General features: G+C 39.5%; 1 protein-coding gene across 1 annotated transcript in view; it reads left to right on the forward strand.

Moving 5' to 3' along the window:
* The window catches only part of LOC139742272 (nipped-B-like protein A), a 39,019-nt gene that overhangs the window by 8,365 nt on the left and 11,805 nt on the right, over positions 1-18,849 (forward strand). The window contains exons 8-32 of the mRNA XM_071652851.1: positions 176-956; positions 2,081-2,464; positions 2,946-3,020; positions 3,744-3,836; positions 4,319-4,425; positions 5,104-5,187; positions 5,471-5,705; positions 6,221-6,375; positions 7,095-7,175; positions 7,529-7,629; positions 8,143-8,275; positions 8,962-9,047; positions 9,612-9,741; positions 10,217-10,360; positions 10,954-11,082; positions 11,823-12,091; positions 12,671-12,773; positions 13,410-13,508; positions 13,936-14,082; positions 14,530-14,664; positions 15,237-15,389; positions 16,174-16,422; positions 16,965-17,105; positions 17,596-17,689; positions 18,402-18,559. Of these exons, the coding sequence (XP_071508952.1) occupies positions 176-956; positions 2,081-2,464; positions 2,946-3,020; positions 3,744-3,836; positions 4,319-4,425; positions 5,104-5,187; positions 5,471-5,705; positions 6,221-6,375; positions 7,095-7,175; positions 7,529-7,629; positions 8,143-8,275; positions 8,962-9,047; positions 9,612-9,741; positions 10,217-10,360; positions 10,954-11,082; positions 11,823-12,091; positions 12,671-12,773; positions 13,410-13,508; positions 13,936-14,082; positions 14,530-14,664; positions 15,237-15,389; positions 16,174-16,422; positions 16,965-17,105; positions 17,596-17,689; positions 18,402-18,559 (4,266 nt within the window). The remainder of the gene's footprint in view (positions 1-175; positions 957-2,080; positions 2,465-2,945; positions 3,021-3,743; positions 3,837-4,318; positions 4,426-5,103; positions 5,188-5,470; positions 5,706-6,220; positions 6,376-7,094; positions 7,176-7,528; positions 7,630-8,142; positions 8,276-8,961; positions 9,048-9,611; positions 9,742-10,216; positions 10,361-10,953; positions 11,083-11,822; positions 12,092-12,670; positions 12,774-13,409; positions 13,509-13,935; positions 14,083-14,529; positions 14,665-15,236; positions 15,390-16,173; positions 16,423-16,964; positions 17,106-17,595; positions 17,690-18,401; positions 18,560-18,849) is intronic.

Genomic DNA, 18,849 nt, shown 5'->3' on the forward strand with positions numbered 1-18,849 from the left:
ATTTTATGCCTCCGCCATGAAGTGGTGTCGGAGGCATTATTTTTTTCAGTTCTTTTGTAGGGGCAGTCATTTTATGGTGTTCACAAGAGATGAAGCATGTCATGCTGTAAATGTTATTACATGAGAGGAGTGCCATGTAGGTAACAGGTGATTGCTTTCTCTATCTCATATCTAGAATTCCAATAACCAGCCGGAGACACCTGCTGAGGCTCAAGGGGAATCATCGGGCGTACCAGAATCTGACAGTGCAGACACCTCCAGGTCCCGCCTCTCGTCAAAGCGGAAAAAGAGATCGAGACACAGGGAAGAAAAGGGAGATAAGGAGGGGTCAAAAGTAAGCTACAACATCATTCAATCACCCACTGGGCCAACACAGTCTGGATTGCCCAAACTCACCCTGAAAATTGCGCGGAAACCTGTGACTTCACCGAAGGCCAGCGAGAGTGAGCCTTCCACGAGCGGGGAGCAGTCCAAGCCTCCGAGCGTGGAGCCCTCGAAGCCTACCAGCGCCGAGCAGTCACAGCAGCAGAATGCGGACGTGAAAGTAGAAGTGCCTGACCAAAGATTACAGCCCGAACAACCAGTCAATGTGCAACAGCAAAGTGTGATACGTCACCAAAGTTCCAAGGAAACCCGAACTGAACAAAGGGTGGTGGAAACGAACAGGACACAAACAGACAAGGGGGAGGTGGCAGCGAGTCAGCAGCAAGTGGAAAAAACTGACAGTAGTGCTGCCGCACAGAGGAAGAGCGTATTAAGACTTAGGAACGATTCCCATTCTGACGTGCCGAAGACACTTGAACCAGAGAAAAGTGATATTTCAAAGCAGCAAGAGGATGCAGCCATCGCAAAAAAGGATGTGGAAAATAGTTCACAAGCAGACACTGGTGAAACCCCTATGCAAACAGAGAGTGCTCCTGTGCAGGAGCAGGATAAGAGTGAACCCATGGAAGAAGGTAGGAAGGCAGAGCTTTCACACTCCTTGCTGTAATTCTATTTAATTTTATTATTAGAATTATATTTTATTGTCTCAATTTCAGCATTTTACAGCCCCACTCATGTTGCAATGACTACTCATTAAAGTATGATATTGTAGAAGATTTATAATCACCCCCTTCAAGTTGGCTAGAAGATGCCTGCAAATGCATTTAAAAAGTAGAATCAGAAGTCTTAGAACAGTTTATTTTGTCTTTTTTTTAAGGCAGAAAGTGTGTCACTCCTAAATGCTACAAGTGCCACATTGAAATTTCATTGGAATTCCTTGGTGTGTTATGTGTCGATTGTAGTATCATAAAACTTATAATTATTCCATTGGCAAAGAAATTAGTTGGTGTTCTCCCTGGCAGAGAAGCCACAGAGCCATCTGTGAGTTTGAAGACATGAAGGGAATAGAGTGCATTATGTATCTGAGCCTTTTTATTCAGCTGAGGGGATCTATTGTATCCAGTATGGCAGTGAATATCATGATAGTTAACTCTGTGTGCCATGTTGTAAGCCCCGTGTGTGCCACATTATTATGAGACGATATTATGTGAGCAGTTTTTGAAAACATTCCTTTTTCAAAGCCATGTAATTTTTCATAGAGGCAATCATGCTAGAAATGCTGTACAGCATACTTAAAGAGAAACTTACAGCCTTTGCTGTGATATAAATTCCCTGATAAAGCTATGGCTATGACGCTTTCAATGTACTGTGGCATACCGCGAGTTATCGATCAGCTAGAACTTGGTTGTATGTTTTAGCAAAATATACCAAGTTGAAAGCTGTTAAACTGAATCAGGCATGCAAACGTGGCACACAGATTTAGAGGACCATATCATATGGATATTGGATATTGTGCAATTGTGAAAATAACTGTTATACTGAATTTTTGACAAGAGCACAACATATTCCATTCTTATCTAGTAGAGTTTATGTCTGTAAAACCTGACAGTGTCTGTATGTGTCTGAAGCTACCTAGATTATGTAATGATTAAAAGTGTTGTCTCTTGCTTTTAAGCTACAATCAAAATGAATATGATACTACAGCACAAGTTTGAATTGTTTCCTGACACTCGCAAGTGACTCGTATACCTTCTAGGTTTGGCAGAGCCCTCAGAACGAGAGCGGGCAAAAGCAGCCAAACCCCGGGTGGTTCTCACCAAACTACCATCCACATCGTTCGTGGACGACGAGCTGACGCCCATGAAGCCAGATGGAAGGGGAAGAAAGCGGGGGAGGGGGTCAGTCAACTACTGTGAGCTTTCCCCCAGCAACAGTCCCCGTCCCCAAAGCTCCACAGCCAACCACGAGAATGACTGGGCACCTGCCGCTTCATCAACCGCCACATCAGCTGGGAGGTCACCGTCGCACTCACGGATGAAGGCTCCATCCCCTGTCCCCAGCGAATCTGAGGAAGCCGCACCCATCTTCATCGAAAGAGATGATAATGAAGAAGAGGAGGACAAAAAGAAGTCTGAGGAACGTGAGTAATCGACCAGCAAACCCATCAAAATATGTCTATCTGATTTGTTGAATGCAACAAAGTCATAAGCACAGTGGATGGCCCCTGATGAAGGACATCAGAATCTGCAAATTTTTCCGATCAGTTCCTGCAAGATAGTTTTTATTTTTAAACAGTGTAGTTATCTGTGTTCAGAATCCCCCTCCAAGTGTTTAAAATATCATAGATTGATCTGATGGCTGTCATTGCTGAATAATGTGCCACTACTTCTATGCGTTCTTTGAAAAGCCAATGAAACAAAGATATGTTCTATGTTCTGCCTTGCTATAAAGAAAGCATGCAGTGTCAAGCATCAGTAAATCCACACGATACAGTGATACTGGTCATGCATGTTCTTCTTATATTCAGTTCAGCTATTATTCATTTTGTTCCATCTTCGTAGGAAAGAATATGTTGTCCTGCCTTTTAAATTAAGATTGCGCATCTGTAATTTCATTGATAGGGCCTGCCAAGAGAACTCGACGGGAGGAGAGACAAACAAAGAAGAAAAAGGGCATGTCTGATGCAGACCATGATGGTGAGTGAAAAAATCTTATAATTCTTTGTTCTTTTAATTCAAAACAGCAAACAAGCAGATGTTATGTGTTAGATTTTAGACGAGTTAGAGCTGTCTTCAGATGCTGCACACATATTATTTTTGTTGTGTGTGTGTGTGTGTGTTTCCATGTGTTTTTAGGAATAAATGCTTGTAAATTGAATACAGTTGAACCTCTCTTATCTGGCCTCCCTTTATCCGGATCTCTCTATTATACGGATGCAATCTCGCCGTGATTCTTTTTTTTAATAATTAAGGGAGGAAAGGGGGATTCCCAATTCCTTGAGAACTCCTACACAAACACACATGAATTACATATTACTTCCAACATGGTTAACATGCATCACATCAAATTTCCTTTCAAATTCTTGCAAACACGAACCTCTATTTTGGGGTCTGTTTATACTGAGTGTAACAATGAAAAGGTTGCAGTATACACATTACTACATGTGGTACTACAATGGGCTACATCAGTACATGTGTATGTATATGTACATAAAGCATTGAGTCTCCCGTATCCGGCCAAATCCCTTATCCGGATGAGCCCCGGTCCCGACTTGTCCGGAAACAAGAGGTTCAACTGTATTTTAATTAGGACAAAGTTGTGTATGTGTTCTGTTCATTCTGTTTCGCAATTTGTAATAAATAAAGATAAGGGACCCAGCAGTCATCTCCTTTCATTGATGTGGTCTTTTCCTCGTATAGAATTGATGGAGTCGGCAACATTCAAGAGATTCAACACTGCCATGGATACAGTCTTTGAGAATTCAGAAGACATGGATGTGGCTGTTGACACAGGTATGTTGTGTATGCTAAAAATTTTTAATGCAAGTTTGTCATTGAGTGTGTGTAGGTTCATGTATATGTGTGTCTGTGTCTTTATGTTGGCTTTCCCTTTCTCACAAAAAAGGTCAACTGCTGCTATTTCCATGTATGTAATACAAGATATGAGAGGTTTTTACCTGAAATGGGTACAGCATAGCATGACTAACAATTTTCTCAGGGCATAGAGATACGATAAGAAATAAGTAGATATGGAATGGACTGAAAGCCAACATAGGGAAATAGGAACTGGTCATGTTGGGAATCAGTGGAACTGGAGACACACAGAAAAACAGATTGATAAGCAAAGAAAAAGGGAGCGAGTATGGGGAATAGAAATCATGTGCAAATAAAGTGAGCATATTACAAAAGAAATTCACTTGTAGATCCATGTGACTTCTCTTATCTTACACTAGTCATGTGTTTTGTGTCGTGTGTCTGTTTTTTCTTGTATCCAGGGGATGAGGAGGAGGAGTATGCCCCGGACTCTCTCATCACCAAACCTCTCTTGGGAGACATCGTCGGTGAAGCAGCCAAATTGAAATCCATGGGTGTCATGAACCAGGTGAGCTTGAATGCAAGTTTGTCAAGTCTTTCCAACTCTGCAGGAGGCTTCCGGAAAGATTACTGTGTACGCCATATATTTGGCGAGTCTGAATTTTCGCGAATAGAGACTTCCCGGTGATTTCGCAAGTGGTTAAATTCACAATCGTGGAGTCCTTTACTGAACGGAGAAGTGTATACGTGTACATCCCATTCATATCGGGATCAGAGTCAATATTTTTGTGTATCTTTAATTTTGCAAATTGCAGCTGACTCGCAAAATTCGCGAAAATAAAAACCTCGTGAAATATTCAGCGTATACGTTAAATGTCTTTCACATCCTCCCACAAATATAGAAAAGCTGCCGTAATTTGGGAATCAATATTGCCAATTGAGATGCATGCAACATACAAGTATCTCCCTGATAGCATGTGAGATTCTCCCTGATACTGATGCTTAAATGTGGGCAGTCCTGTTGACAACATAGGAGATATCACTTGTTTTCTTTAATATTGGATGATTTCCACTATTGACCAATGGGGGGGGGGGATATCAACAAAATAAATAGGACGGTACAATAAGTACCATACTGAGGCTATGTTGTGGCTTCAAGATGTTTTTGTCAGGATCTGTTTGATTATCTTTGTTTTGTCTGTTGGGATCTGTTTGATTTTCTGTGTTTTGTCTAACTCTCCCCTAGATTAAAGTGGATAGACTGGTGAGATTGCTCAACATTTTGGAAAGGAACATCAGAGATGGAACAAAGCTGAATCCAAATGATCAGGTTAGTACGAGTCACCTCAATTGTATTTGTAATGACATACAGTGAAAATAGATAGAGCTCGTTCACTAGATAGCCAAACAAAGTGTTTTCATAGGCAGTTGAATGTCTTGTGATGTCAATGCAATACCATATATTGTGCATATTAGGAAATGTGACAACTGACATTTTGTACAACCGAGTGTATTAAAAGTACGATAATAGATGTTGTATTTGGGCGATTGTCATGTATCTTTAACATGGCTGTCATGGTTTCTGCTACCATTTCTTGCCAACCTGTCATTAGGATGAGGAGAACCCCAGAGAGCAGCGTCTCTGGCGTGAGCTGACCATAGAGCGGGTCACAAGGTCAGTGGATGCGTCCCTAGCTGCCCTGTACATCATGACATCGGAGGACATGCCGAAGGAAGTCTTCATCGAAGACGTCATCGACAGGGTGTCGCAGCTGGCCAAGTTCCAACTCACAAACACCATCTACCCCGAGTTTGACCCTGTGTACAGAGTCAACCCCAAACAGAAGGGTAGGTTTGTTGACAAAAACAAGAATATCTTTTTATTTGTTTCATTCAAAACATGCCATATTTTGTTGCCTAATGTGTGATAATGCATGATTATCTCTAGCCCGCTTCTTTGCATTCATTTTAGAGTTAGAAATGGAAGCATATTATTGGGTTTGATATTCTCGCAATCATTAATGACTTAATTCATTTGTGTTCTTGTGGTAACAATTTCTGTTTGCCTTTACCATGATTTGTATTGCGGGAGGCATCATTTTGTTGATGGGGCCACATGGATTATATGGATTGCTTTGTAAAAGCCCTGTACAAAGTATTTGGTAGCAGCTGTGCAGTGCATTCTCCTGTAAACTTTCCACAAAGAAATAGTATTTTGTGAAATCACAGCCTAGGAGCATGCAATAAGTTCACTCTCTGGAATAAAACAGGTGCATCTCACAAGAAAATAAATGTAAACATGATGGGTTGTAGAGTGCATGTGAAATAAGCTTGTGAATGTTTTTTTTTTTCCCTCAATGCAGATGCGATTGCGACGCACACCAAGCTGAAGCGTGCCCGAGCTGGTGGGGTCAAGGAGAAGTCCATACTCACCCTGTACAACAAGCTCTGTGAACTTGTCTCGAATCTTGCCCAACTCCTTGACATTCAGATGCTGACAGATTCAACAGTCCTCTTGGTAAGCAATCAGCCTGACATTTTTGACTTGATTGTGATCCTTGCTTGTTATTACTTTTCTTACCAGTTAAAAATTGAAAGTAATTGAAAAGAGAAGAGTTGGAATATTTGCCATATTGCATTTACAAAGAAATCAATTCATACACAATCCTTTATGTCTCTTAAGGTCAAATGTGCTGTATTTGAGTTTGACTAAAACTTGTAAATACTAAGTAAGTTAGATAAAGGGATGAACAGATGTGAAAAAACACTGAAAAAAATTGTTTTGGTAATGCCAGATCATTACTGTAGATGACAGAATTATGTTAATTTGTAGATTTCAAAGAGTTGTTTTGATGCAGCCATGTGTCATGCAAGATGGAGAAGGAGAAGAGAAAAATGAGAGGAGGGGGAAAGAAGGTAGCCGAGAAAGAAATAGATTAAGAAACAATAACAGGATCACATGATGGAAGTGAGAAAAAAAAAGAGTATAAAGGCTAGGCAAATGAAGTTATGCATTAGCATATACTGGCAAATGTCTTGCTAAAAAAGATTTATATGAAGGTCTAGTTCAATTTCTGTGCAGAGCTGTAATAAAGATAAAGTGGCCTTGTCGACCTTTGTATGTTTTGTGTCCTCACTGGAATAATGGTTTTTACGACCCTGCTTCATGATAGTCCAGTGCTAATGCCTCATATCAGTGCTATTTCATGAGAGAAAACAATTACTTTCCCTTTACAGATTTCATCCATGGGTACTGCACCTTTCTTTGTGGAGAACGTCAGTGAACTTCAACTGAATGCTCTGAAATTGATTGCTGCTGTAAGTAAACTGTGCTACATTTTTCATTTGTAGTATGTTGCCTTAGTATGTAGTCTTACCTTGTGTTGTTTAGAGTGAAGAAAAGTTATTTCTGTAAGATGTTAATTTGTCAGAAAATGTTTGTGTGACTGCACCATTTCCTGTTACTCTTTGATATTCAACTGATTGCTGATTTGAGAATTGAGATATGTACGACATGTGATGGATTGACTGTTATTACACTCTTTTCATATTATCACAAGTCATGATATGCATAAATTGATTTTTTGTTCTATTTTTTTTTTCACTTATGCTGTGCATTTCTTTGAAAAGTGCATTGTCAGTTCACTCGTTTCTGTTTCTTTTTCTTGCAGGTTTTCTCCCGATATGAGAAGCACAGACAACTCATTCTTGAAGACATTTTTGCATCTCTTGCCAGACTTCCATCGAGTAAAAAGAATCTCAGAAATTTCAGGTAGGTGACTACAAGAAAACATTGACCAGAATCATGAACACAATTATTCTAGTGATTAGCTGTATTGGTGTAAATCTTGCTCAGTCAGGAAGGTATGTTCTGTTTTGCTAATTTACTCTACATTTGTGCAGCTTTGGGCAAGTGATTGTGTAAACTAAAAGTAAATGTGAAAGAAGGTGAGTTGTTGCACACAATCTCTTTATTGAATTTATTCATCATGGCCTCTTTAGGTATATGGTCAGGGGTCAGTTTCATGAAGTCATTACATAAAAGTCTTAACATCAATCTCAAAATTGCTAATGTCGCTCATATGTAGCTATATCAGACATTCAAATCTATCTCATGAAGTCTCTCATAAATGATTCTTATGAGCAAAAAGTCCTAACACTTTCATGAAACCCATGGAGATTAGCATCAGAAGATTTGCTGTACTCAAACAGAGTTGGTAAATCAGTGAATTTTGAATGAAGAGCTTTTCTTTCAGTGGTCTTTCTTCGTTTGTTCCCCACCCAGGTTGAACAACAAGACAAACATTCAGATGGTGACCGCGCTCGTCTTACAACTCATCCAGGGCGTGGTCGTGCTCCCCGGCGATGATGGAGACAGAGGGAAGGAGGAGTACGACGATGTGGATGATGATTCAAAAGTAGGCTCTCAATTCAGTATTCATGTTTTTAGGAAGTTTGAAGTTACCTTACTAAGCTTTTTACCCGAGGCAGTCCAAAGGCAAAAGGCTAAAATGAATTCTGGCCCGAGTGTTTTTGACATATTTTCATTGGATTACTGTTTGTATGTACATATTTTTCTGTGATTGTTGTGTAAATTGCCCTTTGAAATTAAGTGAGATAGATATGTGTGTATTTAAGTATATATTTCAAAGGATTGGTGGGAGTCATTGTAGGATTAAAGCAGAATTCAGATCATGGCAATGCTGGGTCACGGGGATTGTCATTTTATATGAAATTAGTGAAATTGAATGAGCACATCAGTATGATTTTGAGCAAAATCTAGTAAATGTTGGTCAAAGTTTAGTGCCGCAAAGTCATTGTAAACTACCTCCTGTTAGAAAAGTTGAAGTGGCTGTGGAAGTCATACGGTGATGATGCTTGAATTCATGAATGATTTCATACACATGTAAGCATGTTCTTGATGATAGGAAGAAAATTGCTTGCTTTGTGAAAGCTTGTATAAGACCATGTTGTCTTTGATACTGTAGGACTCCTACCTGTGAAAGTTGACTTGCATTAATATGCTGTAAATATTGTTGTGACTCAGATTTTAAGTCCCCTCATTCCTTATCATTTATTGTTCTTCATTTCATTGCCTCAACAGCAAACAGACAAAGGTGTGCTAATCGTCAATGCGTATGAGACAGCGGTGAGAACAGGGCAGAACTTTCTTTCGGTGTTTCTAAAGAAGTAAGTAAAACATTATTTAGTTCTTTATGCTCCTCTCTTCATTGAAACTATCAGATAATGCACAGTAACAAATAACTATTAGGATGGAATAGGATGTTCACTCTGCATTGTGTGATTTGAGCAAAAGGAATTTCTATGATACTGGATTTAGCCTTTTGTAACAAAGAAAATCCCAACAAATCTCATTGGACTTTCATGGGAGCAATAAAGATATCGAACTATTATTTTTTGTCTGTCAAAAGTAAATTGTTCGAGAACAGTTTGTTTCATCAGTTAATTAAAGTGGATTTTGAATTTGCTATATTATTTGACCATAGCTTGGAACTGAAATGCACATGTCTGAAAAGATTGCTGTGAAGAGTATCATGTTACAGTACCTGACACACTTCTGCACTCTTCACGTATAAGTGTTTGTGCATATATCCTTCTTAACTGCCTCTCTTTTTCTCCCTCTCTCATCTCTCTGTGTCTTTTGATATGTTGATCTGTAAAGAACTGGATATACAAAGCGATAGCTGGACGGATTAACAACTTATATTTGATTCTTTACTTGTGTGTCTCCAGGTGTGTGAGCAAAGACGAGGAGGACTACAGACCCCTCTTTGAGAACTTTGTGCAGGACTTACTGTCTGCTGTCAACAAACCAGAATGGCCTGCTGCAGAACTCTTGCTCAGCCTCCTGGGAAGGTTGCTGGTTAGTAGATCTCTTCATCAGTTTCCTGCTCTGCCATGAAGTATAATCTGGTGTTGCTGAAGGGGAAATGTATTCAAGTGCTTGTATTTCCTGCAATTCTTCCTGTTCTGAATCCCAATCTGTGTGTACTAAGCTGTAATGTATCTCATCCATAATTATGTGAATGATCGGGCATTCTGAGAAATTGAGTTTTGCTTTTAAAGAAATGGTCAATAAATTAGTATAACTTAAGTTAACCAATTGTCATCCCTAAAAAAGTTTTCACATGTAACCATATGGCTTTGTTTCCTTGTGCTTCATTTCACTCAAAGTTCTATAGTTTTGTTTGTTATTTTATTTGCTCTTTATGAAAAAGAAAATGTAGTTTGCTAACAGATGAATTTTCTTCAGGCGTGGCCATTATCGTTCCTGTGATGTATCAATGTATCCAGTTCATGTAAGAAAACAATCTGTTGTTTGATCGTGTGTTGTATAGATGCATCAATTCAGCAATCGCCAGAATGAGATGTCCATGAGGGTGTCCTCTCTGGAGTACCTTGGCCAGGTGGCCAGCAGACTGAGGAAAGACGCCATCTCTAGTGTCATGGATGAGGAGAGACTTAACACCATTGTCAGAGAGGTGAGGCACCAGTCTTATTCCGTGGCTTCACCCTTTTCGTGCCAGGGACTTTGGGACGGTGTGTGAAGGCTATGGGGTTTCCTGTGCCAGTTGCCATGCAAAGCACACAAAGGGTTCATAAACATTTGCTTTATATGCACGGTTAACAGAAATGATAATAATCTGATTTTTGTCACGTACATCTTTCAGTAAAGCTAGAAACGGCTCAGACAAGTTTTCAATGGATTAGCACTTAAAACCAGGTGTCATGTTACAGTGCACTTTATGGAATGCCAGTTCTGTATGCACTTGCTACAGCCAGGTACTCTGTTCTTTTATGTCAGCTATCACTGCATTGGTGATATATCTGTTGTATTGCATCATTCTGAAAATCTGGTACAAAAATTATGGTTTATGGAAGAGCTCTGAGCTGTGAGAAATCTTGAGAGTGACTACAAACTGAGTGATGTAGTCAACCTGTGCAATCATCACAAGATCAGTGTGTGTAGAGAAAATTTACCTTGATCCTCAGGTTCTCTATTAAAACGAGGGATAATGCAAAACGTACAATGAGAGATGTAAGTTGTATGTATGTTATATTTATTTTGATGCAGATGAGAGGTGGGCGGGATTCACCTGTTGGTGATGGGAAGCCTTGCAACAGTCTGGACTATGTCATGAATCTACAACAAGCCATGGTTGATTATCTGAGCTACAACAGTCGCAATGACCCAGCTATCCTGGTAAGTCGTGGGCGATCCCAGTTAACAGTGAATATATGTGATTTCTGGTTTTTTAATCCACTCTGCCAAGTGCCCCCCCCCCCCCCCATGTTCTTTTATAAACAAGGAATAAATCAAAAGGTAGTGATTATAGGTTTCTCATATGAGCGTATGATTTATATCAGCTGCAGGAAGTTTTGTCGGTCAGCCCATAAGTAGCATTGTGGTGTCCAATATAGAATTGTTAGTACATCAGAATATGTGAGGTATTGAATGAGTTAAGCTGTGGCATTAAGGTGACTCCTTACTTAATGCTTTCTATTACACCAAGTCCCTGCAGTAATTATGTTCTGAATTCAATGCATTTCTCTTTCCTGTGAGAACTCCAGAATAAAATGCTTGATGCCTATAATGAGGTAAACACTGTGATGGATTTTTAGAGGATTTGAAAATATTAGTATTAGAGGATTTGAGACAATTGTATATCATTTTTCGTCACTACTTGTTGCCCATGTGCTGTAAGATAGACCTGGGCCCTGTTTTATGAAGAGTTAAAATTGATTATAAAGTTGATTTCAACTGTAAGTCTTTGGCAATCTGTGTGGTAAGGAAATTTAAAATTGATTTTATCTTTTGATGAAACGGGGCCCAATCATGATGTATATAATTTATCTCTCACACCCCTTGAACTGACTCCATGTGTGTGTGTGTGTGTGCCACTTTGCGTTTCATTCACCTGTCTCTCTTTGACTACCATTCAGTTTGCAAGGCAGTTCTTCCTGGCCCAGTGGTATCGGGACACCAATGCCGAGGTGGAGCAGGTGATGAAGGCCCCACAGTCCAAGAAGAAGACGACCAAGAAGGACAGCGACGACGAGGACAGCGAAGAGGAAGACGACAGCGAGGAGGAGGAAGAGGAGAAGGAGAAGGACACGGATGCCAAGACGGCGGAGATCCTCCGGGCGGCAGAGAGGAGGAAAGGTTTCCTCCTCAAGACGGTCAGGGTGAGAAGACCAGCAGGTGCTATACGGTGAGTCTGAGAATGCACTTTCCCATGTGTACCATCTGTCTTGTTTGTGCATGTTTGCAGATTGGAATACCTTCTTATCTGTCAGACCTATTTATGGAAAGGTACTAACTTCTGAAGATTAAACAAGATAATAAAAAATTTATTTGATAGATACCCATGAGAATTTGTAGTCCCCATTTCTGTCTGCTTATGTATCCATGAATGAAATAAAAACCACAAATAAACAACACCTTTGTATTGCAGATTACCTGTTATTTGGTTCTGTGCTTTTGGATGCCCTCATTGTGGAAAATTGTAGTTGCTAACCATATGTATATGAATTTATCTCATAATTGCTTTCTGCTTGAATATGATGTACCACAGGAGAAAGATTAAATCTGTCGAAAGATTAAAATAATTTCGTTCACTATTGTAATGATATTGGAGCATCCTTGTGAAGCATTGTTCAATGATCTCTTGATCGTAAATCTAAAATCTTAAAGAGGAGCGTGATTTCTATCAGGAAGACATTATGCATATTTACTGTAGTGCATAAGTTTAACTTCTCACTTTTTGCCTGCTTCCTCTTTCCTCCTACAGGAAAGGCAAGAACATCATGACGTATGAGAGTGCTGCCTTTGTTGTTAGGTATCTAGCATCAAGAAGACCTTTCTCCCAGAGCTTCGATATCTACCTTACACAGGTACGTGATTCTCAGTCAGTCTTTCTTGCTCTTCTGCGACTTCAGTGGCAAGGTTGTAAATGTATTTGTTCAGAGCAAAATGAAGTTGTATTTACCATCAAAGCAACTTGACCACTGTGAAATACAGGAAAGGAATACATTATTGCTCTATAGATTTTACGTGTGGGGACATTTAAACATCTGAATACCTGCAAGAGTGGATATATGAATTTGTGTAAATGTTTTCCTTGAGTATTCAACAACCAGAGTAGGGTGTGGTGGCTGTGCCACCATATGCAAGTATAGATTTCAGATTCAAGGCCCACTGGATTCACTCTTCCTAGGTTGAAGGTCAATCCCCAATGCAGCAGTGATAGCAGTGAAACAAATGTGTGATGTGAAAATGTGGCAAACTATTGTAGATGGGAGGTGGAATGTCTTCAATTGGAAGACTTATCTGAGATGTCTTGGTTCATTGCACTGTTCCAATCTGTTAAATCGATTGTTTTACCCCACATTTTGCCAAAAGTAGTTCATTTTTTTTATCATTATTATTCAGTTATGTAATTGGCTTAGCTTAGGATGATGCTATTTCATCACGTTGCGTAGTATTCATGGAAATGACATTTTAATTCCAATTCATGTCTTCATTTTCAGATACTAAGGGTTTTGAATGAAACTGCCGTAGCAGTAAGAACGAGAGCTATGAAGTGCCTGTCACAAGTTGTCGCAGCAGATCCAAATGTACTTGCAAGGGTAAGTTTGTCATGCACCATTTCTCATTTTAGCCGATAGTTGTATCCTTTGAGTGATGATTAATGCAGAAAGTGTATGTCTTTGCTTTTCATTTCAGAGATCACTTAATTAGAATGGGTCCCAACACAATCGGGGACTGTTAGTGTAATATGTTGTATGTGAAAATGCCTTGCCCATTTCCTTATTTGGGAGTTTCTAGTTATTTGGCATTTTCTTTCCTTTTGTTACAGCTTCTTTCTGTTTCCAGCAATTCTCCAAAGTCAATATGTGAAGCATTTTTAACATCTCTCACTTGATCAATGTCCAGAGAATCGTTTACATGTTTATGATTTCAAAAAGTAGTTAATGGTAGTGTATACAGTGTTATCATCAAAGTAGTGCTCTCTTTGTGTTGACATTGCATTTTTGTTCTTTGTTTCTAACACAGAGTGATGTTCAGAAGACAGTGCACTGTCGTTTCATGGACCAGTCGACTAGTGTGAGGGAGGCAGCGGTGGAGCTGGTGGGAAGATTTGTCTTGATGCAGCCAGAGCTCACAGATCAGTACTATGACATGCTCATCGAGAGAATACTGGTGAGTAGGAGTCTGCTGTCACATGGTCCCTTTACAGAAATAGAGAGTTTGTTAGTATTGTATACCTCATGCCAGAAAAGGAAGTTATCCTTGAAAGTGGTTTTGATGCTACTGCCATTTCTGTTTTACAAGTCGTTGGTCCAATATTAAACATGTACATAGCCTCCTGCAGTAGTGAGATATGTGTAGGGTTGTTGTTTTGTTTTGTTTTTACCCTTCTAGACAGAGGGCCCCTCTTTCACATGCTTTTGAAAATAAAACTTTCTGAAGTCCATTGCTGACGTTTTTCAAGTAGGATTCTATTTTATTACAGCTTAGAACCCCTTCATTTGTGAAAAAAATAAAGATTTCTTGTACTTGTACATATCTGGCATTATCTGCAAACGTAATGTTCAGTCTGATGTTATTGCTATATTTGATTTTCTGGTGGTGCTTGCCTTCCTTCAGGACACGGGAATCAGCGTGCGGAAACGGGTGATCAAGACTCTCAGGGATATTTGCATCGATCAACCCGAGTTCTCCAAGATTCCTGAAATCTGCGTGAAGATCATCAGGCGAGTCAACGATGAGGAAGGAATCAAGGTAAAAAGCATTCCACTAAGGGGCTTTACATTTCCTCAGTGTCGACTTGGATACCTGGATGTATTTTATGTGATGTATGTCAACATTTCTTGAAGGCAGATGTACAACACTCATCCTTGGTGCCTTTTACTGAGGAAAAAAGAGGGTTATATACAAGCTGTACTTACCTATATGCCAGACAATTTACCCTGAAATGTACAAAATCATTTCTAGAACTTCAGTTATACTGCTTCTTTTGTATGTACTATTATCTGTAGTTATGTACAGTAACTTCTCGGTTACTTGTAGATTCTATTTCCTCACAGAGTTTACCTCATCATGCTCAGCACTGTTTCCCATTGACTCCAGGAGATAACTTGAGTACGTCTCTTAATGTGATTTGAGTAGAATAATGACATTTGTATCCAATGAGACATAAAAGTATTAAAAGCACATCGCTAGATTGTCAAATATTGAGTAGTACGGTTGATTCTTTTTTTGAAACACTTGAAACCCATTCCCATATTTTTCACCCCTCAAAGCTTGGTCAATCCTCAAAACTTTGGACTGTGTTCCTTTCTCTTTCAATACAGAAACTAGTGAATGAAACCTTTCAGAAAATGTGGTTTACCCCGCTGCCAACGAACAACACCAATCTCCTCCTGAAGAGGGCACTAAACATCATTGAAGTGGTAACAGCAAGCAAAGACACAGGCTATGACTGGCTGGAACAGCTTCTTACCAATGTGAGTATTTACTTCAATAATAGAGTATGTTGATATGTAAGATTAAATAAAGAAAGTACATTTTTGTCAGAGATAAAGTCTATGTCATTTCTGTGATGTAGAGATTTCCTTGGTAAGGTGGAGTACTTGAGGAAGGTAAGCTTTGTAGTAATCGTGTCAGAATTACCAGTGGCTGATTGCCTTCAAATTGAAGACAAACCTCACAGTGACAGCCTGAGATGTTAGGGTAACTGAATTCAACTTTGTTGATGCATCCTAATGACCATAAGTCGTAGAGAGGGGGAGGGCAGAATTCTTCCTGAATGCAACATGGAATCAGTGAAATCGACTCATGACAAATTACCCTACATTAAACAAAAAAACCTCAATAGTTCAGTGTTTTTTTGTAGTAGTCATGACAAATTTATGTGTACGCAGCACAATTTATCAATCAATCGCAATAAAAACAACTCCACGTAAGAATCATTGATTTGAATAAATGTTGTACCCGCTGCTGTAAGGGATTAAATTATCACTGGCTATCGGGCTGAAGCTCTGTAGTCAAGTGGATATGATGCATGTCTTGCAATCAGGAGGTCTCTGGTTCAAGTTCAACTAGAGTATGTATGCCCATGATTTTTCTATCATAGCTGCCTTAAAAAATACTAATTAATCAGTGTTTATTTATGGCAGTTTGTCAGTCAGTTGCAATAAAAAAACAACCCAACACAAGAATCCATTATTTGAACAAGTGAAATCAGCTATAATGCCATGTCCAACCTGTTCTCTCCTAACCCGTGTGCAGCTGCTAAAGGGGGAGGAGTCGGCGGCCTACAAGCCAGTGCAGAAGGCGTGTGTCCAGGTGACGGACTGCCTGGTGGAGCATGTACTGAGGCTGGAGAAGAGCGCCGCCGATGGCTCCGAGGAGGGCAAGGCCAACAGCAAGCGGCTTGTCTCCTGCCTCCAGACCCTCTATCTCTTCAGCAAGGTCAAGCCCATGCTGATGGTGGCCCATGCCACCACCCTCCAACCCTACCTCAGCACCAAATGTGCAGTGAGTACTCTACTACGCCTTGCTCATCAACTCATGTACCAGTCAGTCTAATTATTGCAAATGCAACTTAGTGGTATCAAAATGATTCATGTAATGTCTACTATCTTATTTCATTAACTATCAAATAAATTTATATGCCAATTGATACTGGCATTTCTAAGCACATTGATGCAAAACTGAACAATTGAATTGAAATGCAAGAAATGATTATAAACTGAAAAGTTGAATAGAATCTCAAACATTGTGATGTGTGTATAACACAGAGAACAAATTGTGATTGATTGAATAAGTAAGATTTGAGCATTGATTTTAAATTGTCTACACTTTGAGCATCTTGAATCTAAGAGAGGAGCTTGTTTCAAAGAATTGGAGCACTAAATATCATACCACAGTAATTCTAATACCACATTAATATCATACTGTTGTCAACAGCATACTGCAGTATACCTAATTTCTGTGTGTAAGACTCAGAAGTAAATGAAGGTGTCTTTTATCATTACCACCATCACTGACACCAATTCCCTCTATCATCAATGCGGCAGACCCAAGGCGACTACATGGTGATTTACAATGTGGCCAGGATCTTAGAGATGACGGTACCCTTGATGGATCACCCCAGTGAGGTCTTTCTGGCCAGCCTGGAGGAAGATATGATGAGGCTCATCCTCAAACACGGGCAGATGGTGAGGCAGCAAAGTCAAACATCCTTGATTTCATTTGAGAGGACTTGACATGACTTGACATGAGCTGACACAACTTCACTGGTCTTGACTAAGGATGATTTGACTCTATTTGACTGGATATTACTTTTTACTTGATTTGACACAACTTGTCTCAATGCAATTCTCAAGACATGATAGAAATGAATATGAAAATGTGAACCTAAAGGTCTGACAAGCTCTTGTAACCAAGTGAGGAGTGATGTTATAGAAAAAGGCTGAGGTAATGAGGAAAGCTTTATAATGCATATTTGCCATGCTGAAGTTATATTTATGAAAATAATAGTAACCAGTTGCCACAAGCAATTATTTATACTTCCAAGATTTGTAATCACTTTCTCATGTCACTCTGCCATCATGTGTTTGTATTTCATAGGTGAAAGAATAGTTTGACTGCCATGCCCATGTAATAATCATCAGTATTTGTGTTCTTGTAATGACCTTTTCTTATCAGGTGCTTCAAAGTTGTGTGAGCTGTCTAGGGGCCATTGTCAACAAGGTCACGCACAACTACAGACTAGTCAGAGATTGCTTTCAGAAGTACTTTTGTGAGTAGCAGATAAAATTTTTTATTAGCTCCACTGCTTTTCTGCATGAGAATAATTTGATATATGCTAAGGTGGGAGAGTATTCAGCAAATACATTATTTTTTTTCTTTTTGAAAGTACATCATTGCTATCATGTTACTTCAAAATGCAAGGGATTGTGACAGCTAAAAAAGAATGTAAGCTGTACTGGAAAATGGATCCTCACAATTTCACACTCGGCAGCTGTTCTCATTGTACGTAAATAGTCCAGTCTTTGTAGGGGGGAAAATGCACAGCTTTATGTTCTTATTTTGGTGAAATGATGAAGTACAAGAGATTTAGACAGATCCCTACTTTTGCAAAGTTTACTGCCATTTGTCCAATTTCATTAAGCTTCAAGTTTAGCAGCTTCCCCATTGTCAATGAATATTGTTAATTGATTCCTTTAGTGTATTGAGTATTTTGATTAGTATAAGAATGTAGTTGTTAATAGGTTGTCATAGTTGTCAAATATAGAGATTCAGCACAGAAGTTACTGTCAGGATTTTCTTTTAGGGGTATGTTTGATGGAAAAGTTCCCAGCTGGTCATGTGAGATAATGAGTTGGCATATTCGAGCTCTGATTGCTTTCAGTGTGACTTCATTTTTGTATTCACACTTGAGATATTTACTAGTCCATGGTCCCAGACCTTCTGAAGAAAATTTTACTTTACCCATCCATTCCCCCCTGCAGCAATCCTGGCTAAGATGAAGGCAGAACAGGACCCCCACACAGACAGTCCCATCAGCAAGAACAAGCCGGTCCTCCTCCGGTCTCTCTTCACCGTCGGCCTCTTCTGCAAGCACTTTGACTTCGATGCCGGTAGCAAGCATGGGAAATCCTCCCCCAAGGTGTGTGCATTTTTGTTGTTGTGTTGTTGTTGCTGCTGTTGCTGTTGCTGTTGCTGTTGTTGTTGTTGGTGGTGGTGGTGGTGGCGTTGTCGTCGTCGTCATCGTCGTGGTTGTTGTTGATGTTTTTAACTAAGGTGTTGCCTTAGTGAAACAGTTCCTTACTTTTGAGGACTGATTGATGCCCAAAATTGTCCCTAAGTTAAGTTGATTTGAACTTATGATTGATTTTAATTCTCAATGAAACGACCCCAATGAGTTCATTCTAAGCTGACATTCCATCATATTTTCTT

The sequence above is a fragment of the Diadema antillarum genome, unplaced genomic scaffold (assembly GCF_040938485.1).
Source record: "Diadema antillarum isolate AM-2024a unplaced genomic scaffold, OU_Dant_1.0 seq00000993_RagTag, whole genome shotgun sequence".
NCBI classification, from domain to species: Eukaryota; Metazoa; Echinodermata; class Echinoidea; order Diadematoida; family Diadematidae; genus Diadema; species Diadema antillarum.